Genomic DNA, 20,013 nt, shown 5'->3' with positions numbered 1-20,013 from the left:
GTCCTGAAATGCCCTAACCAAAAGGAACAACTTAGCAGGAATTTCAAAGAGGTTTAGGACCTCTAAGCTTTTTGGCTTACCCACAACAAATAGAGATCAACATGCAATCTATGGCTAGGTTATTCAATCTTAAATTCTGAAACACATTAAGACATTTAAACTCACGATTTTTCAATTATTTGTGTATAATATGTGGAACATTTTTGCTTTAAACCAGGACATTTATTAAAGCTGTTGAATATATTTTCAGTGTCATTAGACTTCTAATGATTTTACTAAGGGCTTTCCATGAACATAAGATGTATAAGCTACACTCTGGAGCAGATGTTACAGTTTTACCAAAGTCAGAAGGCAGCCGAGCCCAGAGACAAAGGACCCGAACTGTGAACTCAGCCTTGGTCCATATCACTGCTACTCACTAGATGTACGACCTCTGGCAAGTGTCTTAACCAATCTAAATTTCAGGTTCCTCAACCATAAAACAGAGATAACAGTATAGAACTATGAGGATTAAATGAGAAAATGCATACAAAGAATTTGTCTAATACCACCTAAGTACATAAGAACTCAATATGTTAGCTATTATTTTTAATCAGTAGATTATCTACTAAATATGTCTTTGATGTTTACCATTAGTGACTATAATTTAAAAAAATTTTTTTAAACTAAAGCAGCACCAATTTTGCCTTAATGTGTTCTGGTTATTATATTCAACCTGAAAGTTACTTGACTGTTTTTTTCTGATTACAAAGATACACACTCACTGACATTCATCATAAAGAAAATTATAAAGAAAAAAGGGAAAGAAATCACTCAAACTTATACATGCAGAGATACACATTGTTATTACTTTAATAATAACACATTTTTACAAAAACAGGATTAACCTACCGCCTGCTGATTTCTGGTTTTGAAACATAATTATAGAGCTCTTGCTTCATGACCTCTGTTCATAAACTAGCCATAAAAATAGGAAGGTACCTCACTCTTTTTGGAGAAGCAGAGAGAGCAGAGGTGAAGCCTCTAGCACCATTCTGCCTGGGTTCAAATCCCAGCTTTACCACTTACTAGACATAGCATCTTGGGCAAGTCACTTAGGGTCTGCATCTCAGCTTCCATATATGTCTGAAGTGAAGTTGTAAGGATTAAAGGAGTTGATACATAAAGTACTTAAATAGTGCCCAGTACAGAGTAAGTAGTACATAAAAATGTATTAGTATATAGTTCATACAAAGGTACCTATGATATATTGTTATATAAATAAAAAGCAGCTCATAAAAAAGCAGTTCTGCATACTATTATTCCATTTGTATAAAAAGAACAAAGTATATAATAATATATCTGTATATATCAGCATAAAAATATTTGAAAGGCTATACATAAAACTGCTAACATGATTATCACAGGGAGGGACTTTCCCTGGATCTGTATTCAAATTATGTATGGTATGATTAAGAAATCAATAAAAATAGTTCAATTTAAAAATGTATTTTTTGAGGTAAATAAAAAGAGAAAGAAAGTAGAGGAAAACAACACAACTCTTGGTTTTCAGAAAGAGGACAATAGTTATTTTGTTTTCGTGCTAACCCGGGAAAAGAGAGGTTAGGGTTTACAGAACTAAACGCAATATTAGTGGAAGTATAGTATAGTAAGCCTAAAGTTATAATTTCCCTTTACTAAAGAGACATCAATTATGTGATTTAAAGAAAAAAATATGCAAAAGGAAAAAAGAAAACATTTCAGTACCTTTTAAATTGCTAATAAATACAACCAAGGTGTTAAATTTCATAGAAAGGTGGCTGAAGCATAAACTACTAAATGAGGATAAAACCAGCATAACATATTTCCCCTTTACTTTACTGGAGCAAGGATACCATATCAAACTTGAAGTACCTTTAGAGCCCAAACTGTGTATGTTCTGCCTGATTTATAGAGGAATAATCTCTATAAAATTTAAAATTCTAAAACAAAGTTCTCAAATTTTGTTTCATGTTGTATGCCATCTTTTCTCTCTCAGAATTCATACAGTGCCTATTGGCAGGTTACATTACCTAGCTAAGCCTCAGTTTCCTCCACTATAATATGGGAAATACCCTCTGAGTGTTAAGTGAGAACATGCAGTATTCACACAGACCATGAGAACGACAGTACCTGGACTGTCTCACTCCAGTTATCATTATCTCTGTGTACATGATAGCCTAAAGGAATACTGAGTCTGATTACTAATATTATTTTGTCTAATGTACAGACTGTGCTGACAGCATTTGATAAACATACATACTAGCTTGAGCTGAGATCTTACAAAGTTAAGAATATTATATCTTCATTTTCACACATGCCATGTCTGTCCCATATATATCTCTCAAATGTCACCAGTTGCATATAATATCCCAGATTTGTGACCTATGCTGATGACAGATCTCCATGTATTGTGATGTCATCCAGTACTTTATAGTAATATGTCATATGATGTTTCTTTCTGGCCACAGTTTAAAGGGCACTTCCTGTTTGTGGAATAAAGCCTACCACATTATCAAAATATGTAACTGAAAGATCACAGTATGATTTCCTATGATTTTGGTTCTATAGCGTTACCTTAAGTAGCAATGAGTAAAGCTTCTAAACCACGTCGTGAGATTTGTCCAAGAAGCAATATATTCTGCAATCTTGTTGACAAAATTGTTAAAAGACCATCCTTGCAGTTTTTGGGTCAGTGGGGCTATCACTGTTATGAACCTAGGATTTACAGAACACTGGCAAAAATCCTGAGGTATGTCGACTTGGATGGGTTTGACATACTACTCACAGATTATATTGCATTTGTGGAAAAATCAGGATACCGTTTTGAGCTAAATTTTAATCTTGAATTTACTGACATATGTGTGAATACAATTCTGTACTGGGTGTTTGCCAGAAAAGGTAATCCTGACTTTGTGGAATTGCTTCTCAAGAAGACAAAAGACTACGTTCAAGACAGAAGTTGTAACCTGGCACTGATATGGAGGTAATAATCTCATATGTTTTTACCATAAAAGGAGAAAATATCTCTTTAGGAGATTATACTACTTCTTTTTTCTAAAATGAATATGTAAAATGTTATAGATGGGTAAGGAATCCTGACTTGAAAGCTCATTCATTTGTTCACTCCTTCATTATTTATTCAATAGTTTTTTTCACCTGTATGTACATTATTATGTACCAATAAATCACTAGTGGTGTTGCTCTATAAAGCTTATATGTTAGTGCTGAAGGTAATGCAATGTTATACAACTTAGATTTCTCTAAGTAGACAAATACATTGTTTTGTGCAATGCTGTGACCTCTTCTTTTTGAGAATACTGAGAATGTCTATCTATATGTGCATATAAATTTATTTTCAAAGAATATGCAATACTTATTAAACATAATCATTCCCTTTTCGTATGTTAAACAATGATACATTTGACTCCCAATTCCCCAGAATTGAGCACATTAAAAGTCAAATACCTGCTTCAGTCCGTAATAGAACCAAACTTTCACAGTCTGAACATGTCCATCTAGCTAATGAATATTACCCAAAGTCTTGTGAAAATAAAATCTCCAATGTGAGCTCTTTGTAGAGTCCATAATACAGATTCTAAAGTTACTTAGTTTGCACTAACACCAATTTACTCTTTAGTTTTAGGTATTAGTTTGGTTAGATGCACATTTGTTCATCCCTTCAACAAAGTATTTCTTTCTCCATCACCTTGCTATGTGTGACACACTACACTGGGCACAATGACAAAAGCATGTATGCAACGAAAAACAAGACAGATAAGATCAGTTAAAGGCTAAACCAATTTAGATTCTGTCTGAAGCAGAGCTGTTTTCTTGATCATCACTGTGATATTGGAGAACCACTGGGTTGCTTTCCTTAATGCTCACCCAAGTACAGGAACTGATAGCTGTGGTCTGGGATAGCAATAAATAAAAAACCCCAAATAGCACTTTTTAGTTGTTTTAAGGACCATGATATTTGTAACAAAAGCAGAGATCAGCAGCTTCTAACACGGAGTGTCACTGGCTGGGTTAAGTACTGTGCATGTGTATCCCTGGTAGTCCCACTAAAAAGAAAAATGGAGTAAAACAGGAGAAGAGAGGATCAAAAAATAAATAAAATGGAGGGCAAAACTGAAAAGAAGAAAAATGAAAGAGAAACACGCAGTATGACATGACAGAGTACCACTGACATCTGTCTTGAGTGACAGTTTTAAAGTTAACAAATTTGGACTTAGACGCATCCATGAGGTAAAACATATTACAGGCCAATTCTACATACTGCAACATCACTTGGGTCTTTCAGAATCATAGAATTTTAGCTTCAGGTGGAACCTAAGAATTCCTCAGCAAACTTGCCCCAGGCAGCAACCCCATGTAAAGCATCCCTGGTTGCGGCCCATCTGGTCTCTACTTGAACAACCTCAGTAGAAGTGAGTTAACTGTTTCCTGAGATAAACCATTCTGTTGCCCAAGGACCTAGCCCTACACTTCCCCTCAAAGAGTTTACTCAGTCTCATGACTTTAAATATTACACATATGCCAAACTCCCAAATCTTTATCTCCAGCCCTGACCTCTCCCGAGCTCCAGATGCTTCCTTTAATAGGCTGCCTGCCTGACATTTCCACAGTGCCTCTCGAACTTAAGACAAATGGACAACTTGCCTAGACAACTGCGATAGACTCCTTTAAGAGTATTCCCGCTTCCACTCTCCCCTCTGAACCTCTATAATCAGTACTCAGAAGCTTGAGCAGTGACCTTATAAAAATGGAAACTAGGTCATATTACTCATGCTTAAAATCCTCCATAATTTTCTGACGTAATTTTCAATACCCATCTTTTAGAAGTCCTACGTGATCTGGCCCCTCACTATATCCCCCCAATTCAATCTCATGTCACTCTCCCCCTTGAACACTATACTCCAACCACATAGACCTTTCTGTTTCTTGACTATCAAGTTACTTCCTGCCTGAAGGCCTTCTCTTTGACTGAAAATCTCTTCACTTAGTTCTTCCATGACTAACTCCTTTTTATCAGCTGGATCAGAGTATAAATGTCATTTCAGAGAAGCCATCCCTGGTCACACCATCTAAGAAAGTCACGCCACCATTACTATAGCACTCTATTTTAAATCTCTGTGCAGCACTGATCACTGTCTGTTTATTTGCTGCTGTTCTTTTTTTTTTTTTTTTTCATTGTTTGTTCTCAATCTACTCTTGCTAAAAGTAAGTTCCATGAGAGGAGGAACCTTTACTTCTTCAACATTGAATCCTCAGTTCCCAGAACTACACAGATTCATAGCAAGTGCTCAATCAAGACTGTGCTGAATGAAAAGGCAAAATTTTATGTAACATCATTATAGTCTTCTTCCTCATAGTGAATTTTGTATCCATTTCTCCAACTCTGCCCCCAGAGCTATAGAAAACAAAGTCTACTTATTCTGTCTCCTACACAAAAACCTCACAAATATTTGAACACAGCTATTATTACCCCATAATGAATACCTTAAGTTTCCTACTATACATTGTTCTTTATTTCTATAGCAGCACTATTCTTTGGTCACCCTCCCCTCTACACACTCATTTGATAATTTCCCGTTTTAAAAATGAGGTGTCTAAATAGGTCCCTGGAGGAGACAGAATTAATGAGGGAAAGGAACTTAAGTTTGTTCATTTTTACAACAAACCTGCAATAAACATCTAAATGACAATGTATGACAGACTTTAAGTGGTTAAACAAAGATGATATCATTCGGATAAAATAACAAACATTTAATAAGCATCTTCTAAGTGCCAGGCACTGTGTTATTTTTTGGGAATATGAAAACAAAATAGACATGTTTCCTCATTTTGGAGAGCTTACAAACTAGTAAGTGAGCCATAAAAAAATTATAATCACACTATAAGTTCAAAAATAGAAGCAAGTCCAGGTAGAGAGAACAGAGGACATTGTCAACACTATTGAAAAGGAGCAGGTATTCAGGAAAGCTCTCTGAAAAATGCAATGCCTTAAATTGATTTTTAAAAGATGAAAGGAGTTTTCCCAGTCTATACCTTGAAGAAATGCAATCTAGGCAGAAGGAAGATGAGGAAAGCCAAGGGAAAAACACACATGTTGCATCCAGTGGCTACAGGCAGTTCAGCAATTGCTAGAGTGAGATGGGAATCAGGGAGTAGTGAGAGATGAAGCTAGAAGCCAAACCTTAAAGGACTTTGTAGACCAAATATATTAAGGAATTTGCAATCTACACCATGCGTGATGCCCAACCAGTGAAGGTCAGACTTGTAGTACGAAAAGATTTATCAGCTCCCATTTGAAGACTGGATTGTGGAAGGGAGGTTAGGCCAGAGGCAGGGTAATCAGTTAGTGGACTGCTCAAACACTCCAGGTACAATGGCAACTCCAGAATTTCTGTATAAGAAGAGTTGGGGAAAGCACAAGATTGAAAAGGGGGATGTGGTTAGAGGATGTGCTTGAAGCTGAATTTGCATAGCAGGCACAATGTACTAACTTAAATTATATGTGTAATTATAATAGTTTTGGGGGAAGAACTAATCCCACCCCATCACTATTTCCCCTGACCCAAACCTCTAGCGATACTTTGATATCACAACAATCCAGGTAAATTATAAAGAGGACTTCAAAACAATAGCAGTAGGGGAACGGAGAGCTATTATTACATAGAATAACATGACATAGCGAGTAATTAGAAGTAGAGAAGCGAAGAGAGAGAAGAGTTAATCTTCAGATTTTTTAATTTTGAGGCTGATTGGTGGTTGTATTAGTTTCCTGTTGCTGCTGTAACAAATTATCAAAAATGTAGTGGCTTAAAACAACACAAATTTATTATGTTATAGTTCTGAAGGTCAGAAGTCTGAAATGAGGCTACAGGGCTAAAATCAAGGTGTCAGCAGGGCTGATTTCTTCTGGAAGCTCTAGGAGAGAATATGTTTTCATGCCTTTGTCAGTTTCTAGAGGCCACCTAAATCCTTGGTTCATGGTCTCTTCCTTCATCTTCAAAGCCAACACTGTAAAGTCACATCTCCTTCACTGGCTATACTTCCTCATTCTCTGACACTTATTATAAAGATTCCTGTGATTACCTTGGGCCCATCTGGATAGTCTCCCATTTCAAGATCTGCAAAGTCTCTTTTGCCTTACTGAAACACCATTATCCAGCCGACCAAAATGGTCATGCCACAAACCTATCAAGATTATTACAATAAGTCAGTTTTGGGCATATGAGTTTGCATTACCTAATGGCTATCCAGGTAGAAATACGCAGTAGGTGGCTAGATATGTAGTGTTATCCTTGCTGTCTCTCTTTCTCTCACATTTCACAACATATCTATCAGGATATATTTGTTCTACCCTCAAACAATATACAGGCTATGACCACCTCCATTGTTATCATCCTCTACCAAGCCTAGTTATTTCCCTCCTTCTATCCCATAACAAATTCTCAACAGAGGTAAGGTCATGTTGCTTTTCTACTCAAAATCTCCAATGGCTCCTCTATTCCATTTAAAATAAAAGATGAAGTTCTTACAGTGATCAGCAAGGCTCTATATGATATGACAATGCATTACCTCTGTCCTCATTTCGTACTATTCTCATCCTTTTCACTCTTTGAGAAACTGGCTCCATTATTCTTCCTTCACCACTCCAGATACAATCTCCTGCCTTAGGGTCCTTATATATACAAATAGCTAACTTCTTCATCCCCTTCTTTATCCAAATGACACCTTTCAGTTATGCCCTCTCCTATCACCCTACTTAAAATTGGAAAATGCCTTCACTGCACCCTTCACCACTTCCATATTTCTTATCCTGTTCTACTTGTTTTTTTCCCACAACACTTATCAAACCACCTAACATATTATAAAATTTGTTTTTTGGCTATGTTCATTCTCTATTGCCTGTTACCCCTCACTACCGTGTTTCCCTGAAAATAAGACCACGTCTTAAAATAATTTTTGCTCCAAAAGATGCATTAGGGCTTATGTTCAGGAGATGTCATCCTGAAAAATCATACTAGGGTTTATTTTCCGGTTAGGTCTTATTTTCGGCAAATCACAGTACAATAAAATCAAAACAGGAAAAATCCTGGTTTTGTTAACCCATCTATCCCAAGCATCCAAAACAGTGCTGGCATACAGTATGCATTCAATAAGTATTTGTTGACTAAATTAATAGACAGTTGTTGAAGTTATGGCATAGATGAAATTGCCTGGGAACAATTAGTCAAATGAAAATTAGTCAAAAGGCCACATCTACTTTATTAGATGTTGAGGGCAGAGAACAGGAACCAGTGACAGAGAGTTGAGAAGGAATAGTCAAGGAGATAGATGCATAACTTAGGGAGAATAATCTCACTGAGTCAAAAGAAAACATGATTTCAAGAAAGTCAACTACGATTTTTTCCAGTCAAGATGGCAAAGTAGGTAAATGCTGTGCTTGCTTCCTCTCATGACCACATCAAAATTATAACTAAACTACAGAACAACCATCATTGGGGACCATCTGAAGCCTAGCTGAACAGAAGTCATACAACTAAAAACATACCACAAGAAGCCACCACAAGACTGATATGAGGGGCAGAGGTGAGGAATGAGCTGGTCCTACACCTAAGTGTGGCAGCTAAAAATCAGGAGGAATATCTCAGCTGTGGAGGGCCTCCCTTGAGGAAAGAGGGGTCTCCGCCCTCAAGGCTCCCCTGCCCAGTGCCGGGAAGAGAGGTCCCCACAACTTCTGGCTGTGAAAACCAGCGGAGATTGTGACTGGGTGAGACGGAGGGTGGCTGGAGTCCCAGGTGCTTCTCTTAAACAAGGTTGCACATGGATTTACTCACTGGCAGACTAACTTGTTCAGAGCTCCAGCACTAGGGCAGCAGATTGAAAGGCACCAGGGACATATGGGGAGGAAATGGCTTCAGGGCGAGGGCTGGAGGGGCAACCATCCCCAGACAGAAGTGCTGACAGAAGCTATTGTTCTTTTGTTGAACCCTCTCCTCTCCCAACAAGCTGACTTAGATGGGCACCATACACGAGTTTCCATCAACCTGGCTAACAGCATTCGCCCTGCCATGATGAGACCCTGAGTCCCAGCCCCACCCAATTTGTGGGCCCACTGAAGCAGCTTCCAGTGCCTTTTCCATACAAACAGCATGTCTTGGCTCTTGCTGAGGACTTTTCTAAAATCTCTCAAAGGCTCACAAACCCCAAACAAACAACATCTGGTCTCGGCATGCCCTGTACACCTTGCTAAGCAGCCCCAAGCCTGTAGGCCTCAACCCTGTAAGCAGCAGTAGGCCTCAGTTCACAACTTAGCCTCTCTCAGACACCTCCAAGCCCAGCATGGGTGTCAGCCATCTGCATATTTTTTTGTGGCTCACTCCAGGTGGTCCTATGCAGGGCAAAGCCTGCAGCTGAACTTGGCCTGTGGCAGGGCCACTCCAAGGAAGCCCTAGGCTGATACACCCAGTGGCCTGCTTTGGACCGAGCCAAAGCACCACCCAGCCGTCCTCAGGATGAAACACCCAAAGGGCAGACTGGACAGAAACCAGAGACCTGCTGAAGTGAATTCTGCTCCGTAGGATCAGCCCTTGCATAACAGCTTCTCTACTGTAGTCATGGCCAGTCCTCACAAACAATCAACCCAAAGTCAAACCCTTCCATTGACAGCAACCAAGTCTCAACTACACAGGAGGGCACATACAACCCACACAAGAGACACATCTGCAGCACCTGGCTCAGGTGACAAGACAGAATGCATCACTGGGCCCCACAGGACACAGATTATATAAGGCCATTCTACTAAGACTGGGAGACATAGCAGCTCCACATAACACGTAGAAACAAACACAGGGAGGCAGTTCCAAAATAAGAAAACAAAGAAACATGTCCCAAATGAAAAAAAAAAAAAAAAGAAAAAAAACAGTACAAAGCTCCAGAAAAAGAACTAAACAAAATAAAGGTAGGCAATATACCAGATGCAGGTTATAAGGATGCAGGTTATAATACACTGGTTATAAGGATGCTCAATGATCTCAGGGAGAACTTCAACAAAGTAATAGGAAACAAAAATGGAGACAGAAAACATAAAAAAGAACCAACCAGTCAGAAGTGAAGAATACAGTAACTGAAATAAAGACTACATTAGAGGGAATCAACAGATTAGATGAAGTAGATGATCAAATCAGAGATTTGGAAGATAAGGTAAGAGAAAACAATCAAAACAGAAAAAAAAATGAAGATAGTTTAGGGGCCTCTGGGACAAAATTAAGTGCACCAACATTCATATGATTGGGGTACCAGAAGAAGAAGAGAGCAAGGAATTGAAAACCCATTTGAAGAAATAATGATGGAAAATTTCCCTAACCTGGTGAAGGAAAGAGACATACAAGCCCAGGAAGTGCAGAGAGTCCCAAACAAGATGAAACCACAGAGGCCCACACCAAGACATACTGTAATTAAAATTCCAAAGGTTAAAGACAAAACGAAAAATCTTGAAAACAGCAAGAAAAGGGCAATTAGTTATCTACAAGGGAGCTTCCATAGACTGTTAGCTGATTTCTCAACACAAACTTTGCAGGCCAGAAGGGACTGGCACAAAATATTCAAAGTGATGAAAAGCAAGGTTCTACAACCAAGACTACTCTACCCAGCAAAGCAATCATTTAGAATTAAAGGACAGATATCTTTCCAGACAGGAAAAAACTAAAGGACTTCATCACCACCAAAACAGTATTACAAGACATGTTCAAGGGACTTCTTGAAGAAGAAGAAGGAAAAAAAAAAATCAAAAACATGAATAGTAAAATGGCAATAACTACATATCTATCAACAATTACTTTCAATGTAAATGATTTAAACACTCCAAGGAAAAGACACAGGAAGGCTGAAGAGATAAGAAAACAAGACCCGTACATATGCTGCCTACAAGAGATTCACTTCAGATTGAAAGACATGCACAGACATAAAGTAACAGTATGGAAAAAGATATTTCATGAAAATAGAAACAAACAAACAAAAAAGTTATGGTAGCAATACTTATACCAGACAAAATAGATTTTAAAACAAAGGCTATAACAAGAGACAAAGAAGAACCCAGGAATCCCACTTCTGGGTATTTATCTGAAGAAACACAAAGCACTACTTCAAAGGGACATGTGCATCCATATGTTCAGTGCAGCATTATTTACAATGGCCAAGATACGGAGGCAGCTTCGGTACCCACCAGTGAATGAATGGATAAAGAAGACGTAGTACATATATACAATGAAATATTACTCAGCCATAAAAAGAACAAAATCTTTCCATCTGGAACAACATGGATGGACCTAGAGGTATTGTGCTGAATGGAGTAAGTCAGAGAAAGATAAATGCCATACGATTTCACCTATATTGTGGAATCTAAAGAACAAAATAAATGAACAAAATACAAACAGACTCATAGATACAGACAACAAATTGATGGTTACTAGATGAGAGGGGATTTGGGGGGCTCAGTGAGAAGGGTAGGGGGATTAAGAGGTACAAATTGGTAGTTTCAAAATAGTCATGGGGATGCAAGGTATAGCATAAGGAATATAGTCAATAATATTGTAATAACTACATATAGTGTCAGATGGGTACTAGATTTATCAAGTGATTACCTTGTAAGTTATATAAATGTTTAATCACTATGTCATACATCTGAAACTAATATAATATTGTATGTTAACTATAATTGAACAATTTTTTAAATATATGTTTAAAAAAAAGAAAGTTGACTATGTTAAATATCAAAGATAAACTTATTATGGAGAAACATCTATTGAATTTAGCAGCTAGAAACCAAAGGAAACATACTAGAAAAATTGAGAATTATTATAGCTACAAAACTAAATCATTCTCTGCATGTCTATATGGAAATATTATGTCCCATTTCATAAGCATAAATGACAGGTTTTCAGATACAGAGGGTTCAGTTCATTAACCTCACATTTAAAAACTGATTCCTGCTTTGCTTGTCTCACTCCATCCATATAAGTACTGCTATAATTAACTGTCAGTACAAATTAAGCAAATTTTGGTTTACAGTAACATGCTCTTTAAACATGAGGATTAATCATATGTCATTTGGTTACAGATTAGACTTCGAAATCTCATTTTATACCTATTTGAGTTTTAGTTACGTTTTCAACATTTTTGGTTCAAAATATCTACTAAAAGTAATGCCAATCTTAAAATCAACTATCTCTAAATCTTAACAAGGGCCACTTGTGGTATTTTTTGTCCCCTAAGTCCCCTGAATTCCCATACTTACAAGATTCTTAAATTAAATATCATCTTATGAATTAGTAAGATGAATAGATTGCTTCTGAAAATTTTAAATGATTGTACTTCACTAAAAATCTTATTAGTCCTGAAAGCTACAGAATAAATTTCAGGAATATATATATATTCAAAATAATGGTAAAAAATCAATTAACAAATATGTGTCTACTATGGAATAAGCATTGTTCTGGGCATTCAGGAATATAACAGTGGACTAAACAGACAAAAGTTATTGCTCTTTTGAAGTAATATATATATATATATTTTTTTTTTCCATTGGGGAACAGTGTGTTTCTCTAGGGCCCATCAGCTCCAAGTTGTAGTCCTTCAATCCAGTTGTGGAGGGCGCAGCTCAGCTCCAAGTCCAGTCGTCATTTTCTATCTTTAGTTGCAGGGGGCGCAGCCCACCATCCCATGTGAGAAATGAACCGGAAACCTTGTTGTTGAGAGCTCGTGCTTCTAACCAACTGAGCCACCCGGCTGCCCCTGAAGCTTAAATTTTTATAGTTCATCTTGGTTGACCATTTATTTTGAAGATGAGAAAATGAAAGATGATAAGGGCTTAATGGAGGTATGCACAAAGTACCATGAGAAGTAAGAGGAAGGTCAGGTAATGAAAGAAGACTTCACAAAAGAGTTTGTTAGACAAGGTCTTATATGATGAACAAGACTTGCCCCAGGATTGAAAGGGAGGAAAACAACATACACAAATACAATAATTGTGAAAGAGTTGAGTGTAGTGGTGGTTTGAGAAAGTGAATACCAATTAGCAGGATAGAGAGTGCAAAAAAAAGTATTTAGGGGTTCAATTTTGGATATGTTGGAAGTATCTGTGACAAATATGAGATGTCCAGTATAAATGATTTGGAGAAGATTTTAGGAGAGAGTGTACACAAGGATATGTATAGTACCACAGGCAGAATTATGACAAAAACCCATTTCTTAATTTCTAAAATGCAGCTCTGCACTATACCATCCTGTTATTTTTTTTTAAATCACAAAATCTTGTCATTTCAGAGCTTGATGAAGATTTTGAGATAAAGTAGTTGGTCTAGTGATTTTCAAACTGTACTTTTTGGAGCTTCTGACAAGGGAATCACCACAAGGGAGGTCTCTAGAACCCCCAAACACACTTCAACCAGAGGGCTTATCTAATGCAAAACATTAATTTTATAAAGCTAGTTCAGGAATAACAATCCTTCAGTGTCAGTCTATGTTTGTAAATGGAGCATTATTCCCAACATTTTTATTGGCAAACACCTACAAATCTTTCAAGTCTTAGCTCCAGATAATCTATAGCAATGATTAGTCTAATAGAATTAAGTACTCCTCAGTGCTTTTGGTGTACCCCAACCATGCTTCTATCATAGCAATCATAACATTGCATTGTATTTATTGAATTACTTGTCTGTTTCCCTTACTAGACTAGAATAAGCATCTTAACATCAAGAACTAGATCTTTCATCTCTGCTTCTCTGGTACTTAGTATAGGCTGGACAAACACGTGTTAAATAAATTAGTTAATCAATGAATGAACAAATGAACACCTAAATGCATGAGGACACTGACGCTCAAAGAGTCTGACTTACCCAACAGAATACCAGCTAGTTAGGAGATCCAAAACCTAGAACCCAGAACCCTTAAATCTCCATTGTTTATAGCATTACACCATATTGTCTCCAATCTTAATTAAGTATACGGAGCCTTAAAGTTTCTCTTTTTGAATAATGCTTTCCTTACTTTGTTATCCAAAACCAGTATTTACAGTTTGTATGCTGTTATTCAGATATATTAGTTTTTTATTAGACCAATCAAGAGAATTATGGAGATAAGAATTCTCTTTCAGTCCTAAAAGCCATATTTACTTGGCTAAATCAGGGTTTGATAATATAAACTCCTCTGTGGTGGGTTCTACCATGTCCTATCTACATATAGAGACCAATTCAACAGCAAACATAAATGTCTATTAAATGAAACTATTGCAAGGACTACATAAAATTAGAAAAATAAAATTTTCATTTCTGTCATAAGGGAAGATACATTTTCAAGTCCAGCGTCACATAGCACACCAGGAAAAAAAAAGATTTCAGAGAACTCTCAAAACCTTCCTGAAGGGCGGGCCCGGTGGCTCAGGCGGTTAGAGCTCCATGCTCCTAACTCCGAAGGCTGCCGGTTCAATTAGTCTAATAGAATTAAGTACCCCTCCTCAGTGCTTTTGGTGTACCCCAACCATGCTTCTATCATAGCAATCATAACATTGCATTGTATTTATTGAATTACTTGTCTGTTTCCCTTACTAGACTAGAATAAGCATCTTAACATCAAGAACTAGATCTTTCATCTCTGCTTCTCTGGTACTTAGTATAGTACCCACATGGGCCAGTGGGCTCTCAACCTCAAGGTTGCTGGTTCAACTCCTCCAGTCCCACAAGGGATGGTGGGCTGTGCCCCCTGCAACTAGAAAAAAGGCAACTGGACCTGGAGCTGAGCTGCGTCCTCCACAACTAAGACTGAAAGGACAAAAACTTATCTTGGGGAAAAAAAAAAAAAGGCCTGGAACACTGTTCCCCAATAAAGTCCTGTTCCCCTTCCCCAATAAAATCTTAAAAAAAAAAAAAAAAAAACCTTCCTGAAGCAAGAAAATGAAATTCTGCCCTTGACGGGCCTGAAATGGCCCTCATCATAAGTTCAATTTCTTAAATCTACAAATATCAATTCTAATTTTATTAAAGTGGAAAAATAGAATTAAAGTAGTTGCACTTATTCCTTTTCATCCAATATTCAAACTCAATTCAAGCTCACCTCTGATATATGATCAAGAACGAAAACAAAGATATATCAAAATGGTCATACAATTCTGTTCCATTAATAAAGTGAAATAAAAAAAAACCTTTCTTCCTTTTCCATTTTAGATTTTCCAGCGCTACATCAGTTTTATAATATTTGTTCTAATCAGAATGGATTTCTCAAGTGAGAAACAGAATTGCTATTACTAAAAGTAAACACTTTCCACACATTGAAAAATCTTTTTTGTTTGTTCTTATAAGTATAAAGGGGGTTTAAATGTGTAGTAGTTTTCTTATTTTTTTTTTACCCTTCAGTTTGGTCTAGATTCACAAAGTGAAAAACTCTTTTTAAGACATATTATATATATAAAGGTAAAGTTACATTAAAAATTAAGAGAATACCATTATTTTCCTATTACTGCTAAGACAAAGTGCTTAATGCATTTCTTAATTGTATATTCAATGATGATCTGTTTATTTGTTTGATTCACAGAACTTTCACACCAGTATATTGTCCAAGCTCACTAAGTGGAATCACACCTCTACTTTACGTAGCTCAGACAAGGCAATCCAACATCTTAAAAATAATCCTGCAATATGGAATCTTAGAAAGAGAAAGAAACCCTATCAACATTGTGTTAACAATATTACTCTACCCTTCAAGAGTGAGAATAATGGTTGATCATGAATTGGTAGACATCCAGGAAGACGCCAAAACATGTTTAGTACTATGTTCCAGAGTGCTTTCTGTCATTTCAATCAGGGAAATAGAGGTAAGCAAACTATTGTTCTTTGGGTTTGGGCTCAAATATTGATCAAATTTAAGATAAAATTGTGAGGCAAGAATAAAGTTAACTTTTAATCTATGGATTATATCCATTGAAAAATTAATAATTGAGTATATGCTTATAAATTAAAAATAGACAAAATCCAAATTATCTCAAACATTAGTCCTTATTTCAAAATTTTATGTGTTCTAAATAAGAGAGAATTACAAAAGCTAGATTTATAGTTTATTTTAGTAGTTACTAAGTAGATCAATGTTATTATTATGTTCTAATTACATAATAACCTGTATTTATTAGGATTTCTATGTCTCTTAAAAACACATTAAAATTTTTAACAGACCTCTTTTCCAGTAGAATATTTTTAAATGAGAGTTGCATTTCTTCTCACAAATACAATCACGCACCAAGACACAGATTTTTCTTTTTAAAATCTCAAAATAATCTAAAGCATAAAAATATAAATAAAGGCTTATTTGTTCAGTTAAAAATAGCTATCCCTCAGAAATGTGGAGAGCTTCTGCTTGATAAGATTTTTGGAATATACCAAGTTTAGAGAAAAAAAATCAACCATATGGATGGCATGTTTACCCTGTCAAAATGAACTGCAAGTTTCAGCATCAAATTGTATCATGTCTCGTAGCGGTAAGAAATAAGTCTGCTTAAGGGAATGAAAGCTACTCTTATAAATTTAAACCAGTCAAATTACCAAGGGTTCTAGCAGTTTCCCTTATCTTTAAATGTGTGACTTCAGAAACAAATTCCTTAAAGATATAACTCTGCTTTGTCTTTTTAATTTATTTAAGTCTCAACAGTGCATATCAACCAACCATGCCTGGGACAACTGTTAGGAGAGCAAATTGGTCAAATTTTGGCGATCAATTTTTTTAAATAATAATAATAAAAATGTCTGCATCTTCAGTAACTTGCTTGTTCCTGTCCAATGTTAATCTTGCACAATGATTACAGAACATATCATTTCTTGACCAGTTCCATGAATGTTATTCCTGAGGCACAATGAGAATAGAAAAGTACTAGGATAGTAAGTTGATCAAAATCACCTGCCTGAGGGGCAAAAACTTTACAGCTAGGTTCTAATCAATTGCAGTTTAATAATCTAAAGTAAAGAAGCATTGAGCAATGGTAAAAGAAGGCATAAAAACTGGCTTAAAGAACTTTAAATGCCCCTCCTTTGCATTTCCACACTTCTTAGTAGTTTCCCCCATTGCAACATATATATTTAATTGTAAACACATATTGGATATCTTTACCTCTTGACCACAGTTCTGTCATCACAGACTATGTCTATTTTGTGTACTTGAGCAATTATCCCAAGCAGAGTTCAGTCTGAGTACATACTAAATATTCTTTAAGTAGCTGATTATTAAATAAATGAAAAATTATATATCATTTAAGGGAAAGTGTCATATAGTTTGTAGAGTATAGGCTCCACTAGAGAAATGCCTTTGTAATACAGCACTGTCTTTTATCACTAAGTTAACCTAATAACATTTGGCTTCTAGAATTAAATTTTTAAAAGGGTACCTTAATTGAAACTTTAAGAGTTATCTTTTCATATGGGTAGGCCTCCTGTCAGGTCTTCTCATGGCTTAGCAGCACATATTAACTTGTACTCTATAATGATTGGAATCGCTTGAGGGAACTTTGTGGCTTTATGTTTTCTGTGCCCAACCTCAGACCAACTAAATCAGAATTTCTGAAGTAGAACCACGGCACTGACATATTGTAAAGTTGCCTAGATAATTTCAGTGTATATCCATATTGACAACACTACTCTAGAAGAAGCTGATAAAACATAAGTATATGATCCATCTAAAATTAAAAACATATAGATTCACAGTTGTAAAAAAATGTTTGTGTCCTTAGACATACTAAACTTTATATCATTGTGAGAATAAGATGGGAATAAAAAGCACTTCCATGTGAGTGAAAAGAATATTATAAGTTATATAAATTTAAGATCTATTTCATGCATTTTTAATAACTTGAACTAATCCAATGATTAACATTACAAAATTAAAATATTTCCTTTTCCTCAGACGCAGCTAAGTTTAGGAAGACGCCCAATAATTTCAAATTGGTTGGACTACATTCCTTCAACAAGATACAAAGATCCATGTGAACTATTACATCTTTGCAGAATAACCATCAGAGCTCAATTACTGACCAACAATGTGCTCCCAAACGGAATATTTTCACTTCCAATTCCTGTTCGTCTACAGAACTACCTGAATTTAGAAAGTTAATACATGTTTTTCCTGAGTTCTTTAAGGATGCTCACCATTGTATGGCTTAGAAGTTAATAAACTAACTTCATGCAAATATTTATTGCATTAAATATTCCATTAACAAATATATTTTCACATGACATCCTAAATGAATCCATTTTAAATCAACATATGGCTCTGCCCATTACCTTTCTATACAGTGGAAAAAATATATGCATGTTGTTTTTTATATTTACCCATTTAGTACATTCTTTAGTACGTCTGCCTTAGAGTATTCTTGTTACTTGCAGATATTTTGGTCATATTAATGTTCTGCACTCTGAAGCTCTTATTATTAGTATATTGTAAGCTAGGTAAACATTATTTTATATTAATGCAGATATATTAACAAATATTTATTTACTGAGTTATTTTGCAAATAAAATATTGAGCTTGGTAGTAGGGAATAATCAAGGAAATTAAGATGTGATCCCCTCCTTGAGAAGAACTTATAATTCTGTAGCAGCCATGGTCGCAAATAATACAAGATGAATAGTTAGTCAACAAAAGGGTAGGGGTCCTGAGTAGGAGGACAGAAATGGATTATATTTTAAAATAACTAGACTAAAGTTACAATATGGAGCTTTGGTGTTTTGGTATGTGATACCGCTAAACACTAGCCCAGTAGTATTTTTCTCAGATATGACTGGCATATAACATTGTATTAGTTCCTGGTGTACAGCATAATTATTCGAAAGGTTTGTATATATTGCAAAATGATTACCACAAATTGTATACATTGCAAAATGATCACCACAAAATGAAAGATGTATATAATGCAAAATGATTTTTAAGATCTACTCTCTTAACAACTTTCAAGTATACAATACAGTATTAACTGTAGTCACCATGCTGTACATTACATCCCCAGGACTTATTTTACAACTGGAAGTTTGTATCTTTTGACCACTTTCACCGACCCCCAAATTATATGCATTTTGATGCAAAGAAAGAAAAGAATAAGTTTGATCCAACATTACATCAAAATGGAAATATTATCAGATAAATCTGTATGCTCTTTTGTTACAAAGAAACTTACCTTTTAAAAAAATTAGAATGTGTTCTACTACAGTTTTTTAGCTCTTTTCGTTTTGAATATGTAGGGTACTACTTTTCTCTATATAATTATGTGGTCAAACTGTTGCAACACAAATAAGAGAATTGGGAGACACTTCTCCATGGATCTCTCATGTTTCTGCCTGTCCTAAAGCAGAGGCACTGCCTGCCTTATTCGTGATGCCCTTTTTAAGGATGTTTGTATAGTGAACAGCCTTGAAAGATACAGTGTCCTCCTCTGAACAGAGGGCAGGTTTGCTCAATGTCTAGTATAATAAAGGTAATGTCTTCTTCTGGGGAAAAGGTTGAGCAGGTTTGCTTGAAGCTCATCATAAAAGACTGGAGTTTCTCAACTTGGGGTTCCTCAGTTGTAACACAAATCCACTGTGCATACATGTTTATGCGCTGCTCCATGTCTTAGAGAATAGTGGTGCATGGAACCAACACAAACCTGATGCTCATGGTGCATGTTATGCCATTAGTAATCAAGTCTTTCTTTTGTTTCTGACCCAGGAGACATTTGTCTTCTGACAGCAAACATCAAACTGTGGTAAGCTAACCTGCTAGTCTGCAATTAAGGTAAAAATCTCAGACCCTTCACAGTCCTTTTTTTTTTTTCTAATTGAGGTACAATTGACGTACAACATTACAGCAGTCCCCTTATCTGCAGTTTCACTTTCCATGATTTCAGTTACCCGCAATCGAGGACCAAAAATATTAAATGAAAAAGTCCAGAAAAAAACAATTCATAAGTTTGAA

At 36.0% G+C, this 20,013-nt stretch overlaps 1 protein-coding gene across 1 annotated transcript; it reads left to right on the top strand.

Moving 5' to 3' along the window:
- The first annotated feature begins 2,606 nt into the window (after positions 1-2,606).
- On the top strand, positions 2,607-18,177 carry ASB17 (ankyrin repeat and SOCS box containing 17). The gene is made up of 3 exons (XM_019743762.3): positions 2,607-3,004; positions 15,619-15,898; positions 17,971-18,177. The coding sequence occupies exons 1-3, from the start codon at positions 2,607-2,609 to the stop codon at positions 18,175-18,177; spliced, it is 885 nt and encodes a 294-aa protein (XP_019599321.1).
- Positions 18,178-20,013: the final 1,836 nt, after the last annotated feature.

This window comes from Rhinolophus sinicus, chromosome 14, assembly GCF_057876585.1.
Source record: "Rhinolophus sinicus isolate RSI-liver-muscle chromosome 14, RSI-T2T, whole genome shotgun sequence".
Lineage (NCBI taxonomy): Eukaryota > Metazoa > Chordata > Mammalia > Chiroptera > Rhinolophidae > Rhinolophus > Rhinolophus sinicus.
This window is presented reverse-complemented; position numbering and strand designations above follow the sequence as displayed.